This window comes from Daucus carota, chromosome 9 (assembly GCF_001625215.2).
Source record: "Daucus carota subsp. sativus chromosome 9, DH1 v3.0, whole genome shotgun sequence".
NCBI lineage: Eukaryota > Viridiplantae > Streptophyta > Magnoliopsida > Apiales > Apiaceae > Daucus > Daucus carota.
The window spans coordinates 38,796,336-38,809,579 of record NC_030389.2 but is presented as its reverse complement, the minus strand read 5'-3'; the positions used below and the strand labels follow the sequence as shown (position 1 = coordinate 38,809,579).

Genomic DNA, 13,244 nt, shown 5'->3' with positions numbered 1-13,244 from the left:
AAAATATCAAGCCTCGTGCAGGTTATAATTAGATATCTCAGGCTTCCAACAATACTCCTGTAGAGAGAAGGATCAATTTTATTACTTTCATAGCTTCGTTCCACATGGCATTGGTGTACTCGCTAGATTACGATCCTCCATCTTAAATTTCTCAAGAATTTTCTTAGCATAAGCTTTCGGAGAAATAAAAACTTTATCTTCACTTTGTTTTACTTCCATTTCCAGATAATATGACATCAAACCTAGACCTAGATCAGTCATGTCAAATTTTTGAGCCATTTCTTTCTTAAATTCATTAAACATTTTAATGTACCCGGTGAAAATCAAGTCATCTACGTGTAAACATACAAGCATAAACCCTCTGTTTGAATCATTTTTGACATAGAGTGCATGTTCATTCGAACACCTAATAAATCCATGATCTCGAAAATATTTATCAATTCTATTGTACCATGCTTTAGGCGCTTGCTTTAACCCGTAAAGGGCCTTTTTTAACTTCAGCACTTTATCTTCATGACCTTTAACAACAAATCCTTGCTGTTGTCTAATGTAAACTTCTTCCTCCAAATTACGGTTCAGAAACGCAGACTTTACATCCATCTGAAACCCACATATCGACCTGCCAAAGTAATGAATGCCGGGGCCAAAAACCTTGTCATAGTGAATGCCATGTTTTTGACTATATCCCTTTGCAACAAGCCGTGCTTTGAATTTTTCAACTTCGCCAGCTGCATTTTTCTTTGCAGCTGCATTAACACTGGAGCAAGTTTATATTTATTATTTATTTTTTAACATATGCTATTCATGTTTGGCCTTGAAAGTGTTAGTTTTAACATAAAAATGCTTGTTGAATGATATATATATCTTCAATCTGTTAAAATAACAATGAAACTAAATTGCTAGGGAAAAGAACTTGGGGATCTTATATCTTATGTAACATAATCTTTAAGCTGTGCAAGATATATTAAAAATGGACCTTTTATTGTAATGAAGATTAGGACACACAGTTCTTGGAATGAAGTTCATATAAAATTAAGTTGATACTATTAAAATTCATGTGTATATAGTCATGCATGTCTAGCTACCTTCTTGAAACCTTGTCTTCTCGTAACTGAATTGTACGGTATTCACTATGCTAAAACATATACAGCAGGTATTATACTCATTCAAACAATTAGGAAGATCAAATCATTTTTCTTCTCAAACCCGTGTTCCTGTCTGTTTAAATTTTAAAATTGAACATATGTTCTCAAGTGAGAATAACTATTAAATTATTATTTGTTGAAGATGTTATAACTATTATGCAGAACCAACATTGCTTTTTATGCTTTTCTCAATGCTTTAGTAGATCAGTGTTTATGTTTACTCTTTTGTTGGTACAATATATTTCTTACTTCTATTTAATTAGAGGCATCTTTATATATTAATTTGCACTCATTTGTATGAAATAAACTCTACATACAGTAGCTTTATCCCCTTATATTAGCTCCTCCTCATATTATAAGGTTTAGTAATATTGAATTTCATCATTTTGTAATATTGATCGACATTTTTTATCAGATGGTATTGCTTCCTCGTGTTGGTAGAGAATTCCAGGCTCAAATTCCAGACCTTATAACAGGACCTGAGTACAGTAGCTATCTGAACAGGCCGATTGACACAGAAAACGAAGATCATGTACCCTTTGATTTTTTTGTGGGATTACCAGTACCAGTCACATTGATCAGAGATATCAGCACTGTCTCAGAGAAAAAGAAAGATGAAAGGCTGGACTTTTCTGCGCAATCAACTGACTCGCTTTCAACAGATCCATGTTACGTTTTGGTTCCTGGGGTCTGCCGTGATTTATGGAATGATACAGAAGAGGCAAGCTTTCTCCTTGGCTTGTACCTGTTTAAGAAGAAGTTTGTTGAGATGAAGGAATTTGTTGGAAGTAAAAAAATGGGAGAATTATTGTTTTTCTACTACACAGCGTTTTATAAGTCCTCTGGATTTAATACATGGTCAACGTGTGGTGAAGGCAGAAAAGGGAAGCGTGCATATGGCACATGGTTATTCAAAGGTTTCAGGCATCGGGAACTATTATCTCGTCTGAGTCCTCAGGTCTCCGAGGAAAGGCAGAAACTGCTGAGGGAGGTAATTTATTAACTATACTCTCTTTTTTCCGAGTAGAAAATATCTGTGATTTTTAATTGAGATCCCTATACATGTTTTGGATTTCACCATTATTGATTGGTGGATCGAGTTAATGGTTAGTGGCTATTTTATGTGAGTGAAGTTCGTGTCTTAATTAATGATTTTGACTGCCTGACATATATAGGGAAATTTCTCTGTTCATTTTCTGCGAGTGAAATTAACTGCTCTCATTTCTCTGCTTTTGTGCTCAATTGGCAGGTGACTGAAAAATATGCAGAGAAGGACATGTCGCTAACCGAATATGTGTTCTCTATAAAATCTATTGTTGGGTTAGAAACCTTTGTTAATTCAGTTGCCATTGGAAAAGGAAACCGAGATCTAACAAGCATGGTCCGTAGGCCTGTGCCGATACCTGTTGGTGAAGCATGTTCCAATCTTGAACATGCTGAGATTGTGAAGATTCTAGCTGGACGTTGTCGTTTAACCAAAGTTCAGTCTAGTGATTTGTTTTGGGAAGCCGTCTGGCCCCGTTTGCTGGCAAGAGGATGGCACTCAGAACAGCCAAAAAACAAAGCTTCTCTGGTCTTTCTTCCTCCTTGTGTTGAGAAGTTTTCAAGAAAATTAGTTAAAGGAAACCACTATTTTGAATCTTTTAAAGATGTCTTGAGTAAGGTTGGTTCTGAACCAGAGCTTCTTCAGCTTGACACTTATGATGAAGGGGAGAAGAAGGAAGAGAAGGGGTTGATTGAGGAGACCAAGGAGCAGCAAAATTTGCCTAAGAAGCGTCGTTTTTCTTTGCCTCATACAAGCCTCGATAATGGAAAATCTGTCAAATCCAAAAAATTAAAAACTTTGCCATCAAAAATGATAATTGTTTCCCGACACAGTGAGGAGGATACTTCTTTTGTCTCAACTATTAAATCCAATTGCATCCAAAACGTGTCGGTTGATCAGCAAACAAGTAGTTCAAACCAACTTGTTCGGATTGATGGTCCAGAAACCATAACGAAAGCAGAAAAGCAAAAGAAGTTGTACGACGACAAACAGGCTCCAGAACTAGTAGATATTCAGTTCCAAAATAAGCGGCCATTTACCAGTTCCTTAAAAGGAAACCCTTGTGGGAGCACTACTAGAGCTTCTCAAGATGATGATTCTTATGATCAAGAAAATTCTCAATCTGGCATGTTCATGACAAATTTAGCAAACGTGCAAGATGATATCACGAGCACCCAACAGGATGCTTGCTGTGCACTTCAAACCTCTGCAGATAAGAGTGCTCCAGAGCAGCCTATTAACATGACCTCCAGGAGACAAAGTTCCAGGAATAAACTACCAACTGCAAGAGCTCTTGAAGCCCTGGTAGATGGAGATTTGACAGTGAAGAGAAGGCGGAAGTAGAATTCTGTGCTAACTGAGACATCATGATCAAGATCTGATGGACTTGGCAATAATGCGGTCATATATAACTCGGGAAAGTGGAACTGGTGTGATCGATGGTGTGGTCAATAATGTTTGACAAAATTCGGTTTTTTTTACTGGTGTCTTCATACGTTATAACTTTTTAAAAAAATGTTCCAAACTTAGGTAAAGTCCAAATAAGAAGTAGAAGGAATACAGATTAGATTTGTGTTTGGTTGTTTATGTTAGAAAATAAACTTGAAATATTTTTACATATATAGATGTTGTGATTTATGTTGGTCCATTCGAATGAAAGCTATTCTTGCACTGCTCAGGTGTTTCAGATAATGTTTGAGAAAGTATTCCTTGATATATAAAATTTCACTACATTAATCCAAATAATGGTCATAAGAAAAATCAAGATGAAAATTATAAAAAACAAGAAATATTGACACTTTAGAATTAAATTACGAAATTAAAAGATCTCTAACTCGAACAACTAATGAGGGTATATATATATATATATATATATATATATATATATATATATTTCCATTAACAGTTGTTGAATTTGAACATAAATTTTTAAAAAAATAAAAAGGTACGGTTTAGAATAAAAAGGATCAAATAAAATCACCAACGGCCCTACACTGAAGAAACTGGGAATGGGCCCCGTCAAATTGGCCCTACACCGAAGAAACGGGGGGATGGGCCGTCAAATTGGCCCAGTACAGTTTAATTAGCTTATACATGCCCCATTAATTAAATTAATTGGTAACCAATTCCAGCCCACAAATAATTTAGGGTTGCTTTGAAACTTCCATTTTCTTCTATATAATATCACATATTGTTTATTAATTCTCTCACTATTATATATATATTATGACCCCACTAAAATTTAATAATGTGTCCACCACCGAATAAAATTGCACAAAAATGAAAAAGACTTAAGATTATCATATATAAAACTATTAGATCTTAAAGAAGTTCGCAAATGTAAGAGGCAAGTTTTCTCCTATGATTCTACCTCTTTAAAAGTAAGTTTGTTGAACTGGCGAAAAATATTGAAAGTAGGACGATGGGAGAAATATCTTTTTAATTTTTACTACATAAAATTTTTATGGGATTGTGTATGTGGACTCATAGTACCATACCTCCTTTGTGGTCTCATACACTTAAAGATATTTCTCCCATCTTCTTAAAGATAAAATCAGTTAGTGAGTGAGATTAATCTATTGTCAAAGTAAAATGGAATTTGTATTATCTTAGGTTTAGTACTGAGATCGATATTTTAATCAGATGGTATCAGCTAAATAGTATGGTGTCTTAGGGGAACCAGAATAGCTTCCCGGTGTCCATGGAAAATTCCAGGCTGAAATTCCGGCAGGACTTTAGTACTATAGCTATTTGAACAAGCTCGTTGACATAGAAAACAAAAATTATGTTCCCTTTAATTTTTTTGTGGGATTATCAGTACCAGTCACATGGATCAGAAATATCAGCAACATCACAAAGAAAAAGAAGTATGAAAGGCTGGACTTTTCTACTCATTCACCTGACTCGCTTTTAAATATTTGGAAGTGTGAGAGCTAGAGACAATAGATCCAAGAAGAAGTTTGTTGAGCTGAAGAAATTTATTGGAAGTAAAAAGATGGGAGAAATATTGTTTTTCTACTACACAGTGTTTTATAAGTCCTCTGGATATAATAGATGGTCAACGTGTAGTGAAGGGAGAAAAGGGAAGCGTGCATATGTGTTGGAATATAAGCTAGATCCTTCTAGAAAGCCTGTTCAACTCTATACATGAATATGGAGCAACTGATACATGATGCATGATGAATCTGATACATGAATCTAAGTTTACATATTCCAAGATAATTAATTGTTCAATATACTAGTCCAATGAATCTGTTATATTGTAATCCTATATATTGTATTAACCTATTACTCAATGGATCATCAGAAATTTCAGAGAACAAGTTTCTTCTCTTTGCTTTTTATTATTTCCAACAAATTGGCATCAGAGCCAGGTTCTTATTCCCTCTCAACGATCATCAAAAATCCTGTTCTAATATGGCAACCAACGGCAACACACTACAACCCCAGCTTCCATGGTTAAATGGAAAAAATTACAAACAATGGAGTATTATGATGAAAGCTTTATCTGGTTCTCAAGATCTCTGGGAAATTGTTGAAAATGGCTATGATGAACCAGCTGATCAAACTACTCTCAATCAACAACAATTGACAGTTGTGAAGGAAAATCGGAAGAAGGATAAGAAGGCACTCTTTTTCATATATCAGGCAGTTGATGAAGCTATCTTTGAAAGAATCTCTACAGCAGCAACATCAAAAGAAGCCTGGAGCATTCATAATACAGCATACAAAGGTGAAGAGAAAGTGAAGATGATTAGATTGCAGGCTTTAAGGGGTGAGTTTGATCTGTTAAGGATGAAGGAGACGGAGACCGTAGAAGACTACTTTAATAGAGTTGTTTCTATCTCGAATCAACTCAAGGTCAATGGGGAAGAACTGAAAGATCAGCGGATAGTAGAGAAAATTCTTCGAAGTATGTCAAAGAAATATGAGCATATATATATGAGCTTTCACTTGAATCTTTACTGGGCTCATTACAATCTCATGAGTTAAGGATTAAGCAGTTTGAATCTTACCCTCTGAACAAGCATTTCAGATGCAAGAGTTTCGTCGTGGACAGCTTGATGTGTTAAATTATAACTAACCGCAAGCGCACGGTGTCTGTTGTAGTGCAGACTGGCAAATGCGGGTCGTATCCTCAAGGAGCAGATGCTATCAATTCTATTCAGTTATACTCAATTGTTTCCAGATCAAAACGATTATAAAGATATTTTAACTAACTAAATAACAATAACTAAAAAGACACTAAATTAATATATAAATGTCTAGGGCAATCAGGTCCACCATGCTTACACAATAACTGGCTCTAAGCTAAAGCAATTACAATGATCAAGTAACTAGAGTTTGTTAATCTCTCTCAAGTATCAACACTCTCGAAACATGATTACACATATAACCACTTTTAGTAATTCAATTAACCGGGCAATTAAAGCGAGGCTAATCTCTCTCGAGTATTAACGCTCTCAGAAATCCAATGATGCTCTCGCACTCAAATTCAATTCTGCTAATTGTATGTGTGCCTCTAGTAGTATATCTCTCGATTATACTCCTATTCGCAAAGAATCAATTCATGATATCGGCCGATTACACAAATCAATATTAAAACATATCAATTAGAATTAACCAATCAAACAAATCACTGTAAAATCATGCCAATATCATAATGCAAACATGGCTTCCCCTTAAGCCCTAGATTACACTACTCAATACTAATTAAACAAGCAAAACAATAAAAAGACATAATAAAGCTAGCAAGAAAAGAGAAGAAACTAAAGAAGAAAACCTTTAAGCTTTAAAGTTGTCACATCCATAAAAGCCATAGCTTCCCCATAAGTCTCTCTCTAACCCTAATTCTAATCTAATAGTGTACAATGATAAAAACTAATCCTCCCTCTAATAATATATGTCTTTTAATATTTAAAACTAATATACAAATAGAAATCCAAAATCAAGTAGGATTTAGTCTCAAAATTCGCAGCTTTCTGTTCTGTCCAGTTTTCGGGCTTTTCCAGTTGGACTTTGCATCTTGGACCACTTCTGAATTAAAGAAAATATCAAGGGCTTCGCGTGGGCTGTAAGATCGTCCAAATCCGACATCTGGAACTCAAGATATGGGCCAAACAGTGTAGAAATTGGGTAGAACCCAATAAATCCGAATTTTAATAGAATTTAGCTACAAAATAGCTATTTTAGCTTCAAATCCTTCTCAACTTGGAATTCTTTATTCCCTACAATAAAACATGAAAATATATTAAATAAATGTCCAAATCAATGCAAAATATAATTAAATATGGGAACAAAATCATATAGAATATATATAAAAATATATTCTATCAAATATCCCCACACTAAGCTTTTGCACGTCCTCGGGCAAATAAGCGAAATAAAAGCTAAGTCCTAACTAACACCACTTTCGTAGATGACACGATTGCATTGAGCATATGCAACAAGCCGTTAAACCCCTAGGCAGCCCTAGTAGGACGAGTTTTGTCTCGTGAGGGTTTATAGTGAATCTACCCACAAAATTCATTATTTTCTACCAAGTCTTTAATATGCAACTAATATGAATGCAAACTAAATGAATATGCCTAAAAACAAATCATGAAAGCATCAACCTCGTCAATATATATCTTCAGAATATGCAACAATCAAGGCATTCATCTATCTCACACATTAGTCAAGCAAATCTTCCACTGCAAGTACGGAGTGCATCGTGTGTGCTCAACATGCTCTCTAGTGAAACAAAACAGAAACCAACAAACTTCAACAGAGTCTTAACCATGAGTCGTTAATCAGAATAATGCTTAAACACTTCGTTACATTAGAGTCAACTACAGCTCAGGGTCGCAAAAGAACTTCTATGCCTCTCTTATTTTTTTTCTATATATTTTTTTTCTTTTGTTTTCATGCTCGGTCTAAGGTCGGGACGCTTCTCAGGGTAAGTGAGTTACGACCACCATAAGACTTCGCTATCTCATTTTTTTCTATTTTTTTTTAAGTCAAGTAATTCTCCAGTAACCAAGGGTTGTGAAAAGTCACCAAGAAAAATTATTTCTAGTACAATTGCACTTAATACCAGCACAAGTACATGGATCGTCCTTTTCAAAATTTTACCACCTGTTGATCTCAAAGGAGTACTCGATACTTTATTTGCAATATTCTTTTTTTTTTCCTTTTTTTTTTAGAAAGGCATATACATCCTAAAGCTCCCCTAAACTTAAGAATTACATACTCTAAGCTCAAAAGGGAATAGTCAAAATTCTACACTCGACTCATAGATAAAACTCAAGAATTAAGTTAGCCTAAGTCTTGTCTCTAGAGCATTTTATAGTGTAATTAAAATTTCCGCACAAACAATTTCTAAGCATGCAAGACATCACATATGATCGAGATTACTAGCCAAGAAATTATGCAAATAAACTCATCATGAGAAATTAACTCGGTGTTATATACTTTCATGAAATTATGCAAGGTAAAAGAAATAAAAAAAAAAACTACTAAAAAAATGCAAACAAAATTAATAACTACATGCTCTAATTTAAATGCAACTAACATGAATTTCCTAAGTTTAAGACATGGCAATGTACAAATTTTTTTTCTAATTTTTCAATTTTTTTTTTTTTTTGGATTTATAAATTTATTTTTTGATTTTTTTACTCATTGAGAAACCATCCCCACACTAAAGTGGTTCATTGTCCTCAATGAACAAATATGACACGGATATATAAATATATTAATATAAATATATAATAAAAGTTAAAAAGAAAACTCCCCTCAAAATGCCGCATATATGTAATGAATTGGCTCAGGACTTGTTGATTCTTTAATAAAGCAGATGGTCCTCTTCCTCAAATGAAGCATTTGTCTCAGCGGTTGTGCTCCTTTACTTGAACTCAAAGACCAGGGATCAATTCCTCCCTGCAACAGCAGTTTAAGTTTTGCAACGCAGACACCATGTACTGGGCCAAGGTGGCTGGCTGCTTGGGCTCCAATGAACTGGACTGTATGCTGAGCTTGTTTGTGGGCCAAGCTGGCGTGGATCCAACTGGACTTCGAGGACAGCTGGGCTAGCATGTGACTTGATCTTGCAGTGGGCTTTGGCCTGTTGGCTTGCATCGAACAGCACCTGCTAGTAAGTGAAGCGCGCGCATATGTACGTCTTCCACCAGAAGGTTTGGAGCCGCAGCTAGATTTGGCAGCACCGCGGCTCTTTCTTTACTGGTTAGATTTTTTCTTCTTCTCATGCAAACAAAATTTCTGTATCACAAGTAAGTCACACGATCCTGGGGCTCCCGTTTTGCCTTTTCATATGGAAAAATTGGGTTGCCTCCCAATAAGCGCTCTTTTAGAGTCATTAGCTTGACCTTTTCAAATCCCGTCGGAAATAAATGTGGAGTGTCCACCTTTTTGAACATAAACTCACCACCACCAATAATATCATGAATATCAATTGTTATCTTTATCTTGCAAAAATTCTCCAAACAAGTATTAATAAACTTAATTGCCACATCAAGAAGTAACAATTGATCAAAATATTTTTTAATTTTGGAGAACTTTGTGATAAAACAACGATAGAATTCACATCCATGAAAAGATTGAACTCCCTTGATATTCACACGAGGTGGAGGCTCGGGTGGTGGTTTTTCTGAACTCCTCACTTTTGCAGGAGTCAGTTGTATCTCTTGGCTTCTCGCATCAATGAACAGAGAGTCAATACTATTAACCCCTTCTTCCGACAATTGAAGTGTAAGAGCCTTTTGGAACGGATCATAGAACAAATTTTGAGGATTCTCATCTTGGACAATCATCACGTTAACTTTAAAACATGTATTCTCAAGTATGGGAGCAGAGGTCAGAGTAAAAACAAAATTTTCCATATCAAATTGTTGATCCACCTTGATTAAGTTGATTCCGTTAGAGAATGGTAATTTAAGCACACAAGGTGGAGGAGAAACTGCTACCAACTCAACATTGCTTTCTTCACTTAGCTCATCATCATGTACATGGTCCACAACAACAACATCGATCTTATCATCAGTGGCAAGATCTTTCTCTTTATCAATAGGCACATCATCATCACATATTGAAAAATTATCACACTCTTCATCACTTGTAAGAATGATAGTTTTTATATCATTTTCAATCTGGGTAGATAGAGGTAGAGAAGAATCAGGTTTCCATGTAGTAAAAGAACTAGCCAATTGTGCAATTTGAGCCTCCATCATCAGTTGTTCAGCTTTTAATTCTTTGATCATCATGGTACTCTCTTCGATGCTTTTTTGGAAGTTCATAGTACCATCCTCAAAACTCTTGCTCATATTAATCAACATATCGCATATCTCATTCGTCTGATACGATGGCACATCTACATTGGTCAAAGGAACTTGTAGCTCTTGTTGTAGTTGAGAATATGGATATTGTTGAAACTGGGATTGCTCATATTGAGGCTGATAATATTGTTGCTCATACTGCTCATATTGTTGCAACGGCGGTTCATTATAGCATTGTTGTTGAAATTGTGGTTGATCATGATATGAGAAATTCTGAAAACCATCGTCCATGTGCGAGAAATCTGGTTGACCCATCCATCCATGATCACAAGAATTAGAATACTGGTTGTACTCATATCTTTCTTGAAAATCATTCGTTTGTCCCATCTGAGCATTCTGAGAATTGAAGACATTGTAAGAGCATTCATAACCATAGTGACCCTGAACACCACAAACTTGACAGAAGTTGTAAGTTTTAGGGGCAACTTGTGACATCTCGTTGATACTCATTGGACGCGTAGTAGGCTCAGTAGCATTTAATGAGGCATTATCACGAGTATATGCCTCAACTAGGGAAGATAGGCGTGCAAAATTATCAGCTCCCTCCATTGTAAACCTGCACAAACACAACAAAGCCAAGAAACGCAGTAAAATCTATCTCACTGGGAACAGAAGTCCCAAAGAGGCAAAGGAAACAATCTAAATAACCAAATAAAATTAATAAAAACTAGCCGTCTCCCCGGCAGCGGCGCCAAAAACTTGATGTGTTAAATTATAACTAACCGCAAGCGCACGGTGTCTGTTGTAGTGCAGACTGGCAAATGCGGGTCGTATCCTCAAGGAGCAGATGCTATCAATTCTATTCAGTTATACTCAATTGTTTCCAGATCAAAACGATTATAAAGATATTTTAACTAACTAAATAACAATAACTAAAAAGACACTAAATTAATATATAAAATGTCTAGGGCAATCAGGTCCACCATGCTTACACAATAACTGGCTCTAAGCTAAAGCAATTACAATGATCAAGTAACTAGAGTTTGTTAATCTCTCTCAAGTATCAACACTCTCGAAACATGATTACACATATAACCACTTTTAGTAATTCAATTAACCGGGCAATTAAAGCGAGGCTAATCTCTCTCGAGTATTAACGCTCTCAGAAATCCAATGATGCTCTCGCACTCAAATTCAATTCTGCTAATTGTATGTGTGCCTCTAGTAGTATATCTCTCGATTATACTCCTATTCGCAAAGAATCAATTCATGATATCGGCCGATTACACAAATCAATATTAAAACATATCAATTAGAATTAACCAATCAAACAAATCACTGTAAAATCATGCCAATATCATAATGCAAACATGGCTTCCCCTTAAGCCCTAGATTACACTACTCAATACTAATTAAACAAGCAAAACAATAAAAAGACATAATAAAGCTAGCAAGAAAAGAGAAGAAACTAAAGAAGAAAACCTTTAAGCTTTAAAGTTGTCACATCCATAAAAGCCATAGCTTCCCCATAAGTCTCTCTCTAACCCTAATTCTAATCTAATAGTGTACAATGATAAAAACTAATCCTCCCTCTAATAATATATGTCTTTTAATATTTAAAACTAATATACAAATAGAAATCCAAAATCAAGTAGGATTTAGTCTCAAAATTCGCAGCTTTCTGTTCTGTCCAGTTTTCGGGCTTTTCCAGTTGGACTTTGCATCTTGGACCACTTCTGAATTAAAGAAAATATCAAGGGCTTCGCGTGGGCTGTAAGATCGTCCAAATCCGACATCTGGAACTCAAGATATGGGCCAAACAGTGTAGAAATTGGGTAGAACCCAATAAATCCGAATTTTAATAGAATTTAGCTACAAAATAGCTATTTTAGCTTCAAATCCTTCTCAACTTGGAATTCTTTATTCCCTACAATAAAACATGAAAATATATTAAATAAATGTCCAAATCAATGCAAAATATAATTAAATATGGGAACAAAATCATATAGAATATATATAAAAATATATTCTATCACAGCTATGTTTGTGAACAGCCTTATGAAGACACTTCTCAATATATGTTTAGACGTTGACATACGACTTTGCTACATGTATTGACTAAAAGTGAACTTTGCGGTATGATGTTTCATGAGACTTCTGGGTAAACTTTCCAGATTTCTCGACATGTTATTTTCTCAGTAAGAGTGTGCAAGACAACTGCTACATTCCTGCGGTATAAAAAGCTACACAGCTGCTGCATTCCTGTGGCTAATTTTAGTAAAAACTTCCTCATAACAGGTCATATGTTGAGGAACATTTGATCCCTGCGCATTTCAAGAATCTCTGTTCTGCTCATCCTTCTGCTGCAGGCTAGCACGGGATTATAATTTAAGTTTGCATAGTGTTCTGTAGATAAACTTTTTACATGAGATCATTAGAGTTGTGCTTATACTCTACTAGCCTGTACATGACCCAAGCTTCCAACACTGTTTTACGCATTTAGACAAAATCCTATCTCTAAACTTCACAGGAATTATACTTTACTATAGATCCTTCCCAATTACAATCGCAGTGCTAAATCAAAGAAATTTCAGGTTTAAAATGATCAAGGTATGAAGATGGGTGAACCACAGGAAATAGAAAAAACTAAGTGGAGAGCCTCCCCATAAATTTCTGCGCAAATGTTTCATGCTCCTAATTATATTCACGAATATATGATTATAAGACCATCTAGTGCATACATGTAAACATTTGATATAAATGGTACTGTGAGCTGGGAACATA

At 35.3% G+C, this 13,244-nt stretch overlaps 1 protein-coding gene across 1 annotated transcript; it reads left to right on the top strand.

Moving 5' to 3' along the window:
- The first annotated feature begins 1,560 nt into the window (after positions 1-1,560).
- On the top strand, positions 1,561-3,534 carry LOC108201601 (uncharacterized). Its single transcript, XM_017369890.2, has 2 exons — positions 1,561-2,136; positions 2,395-3,534. The coding sequence occupies exons 1-2, from the start codon at positions 1,561-1,563 to the stop codon at positions 3,532-3,534; spliced, it is 1,716 nt and encodes a 571-aa protein (XP_017225379.2).
- Positions 3,535-13,244: the final 9,710 nt, after the last annotated feature.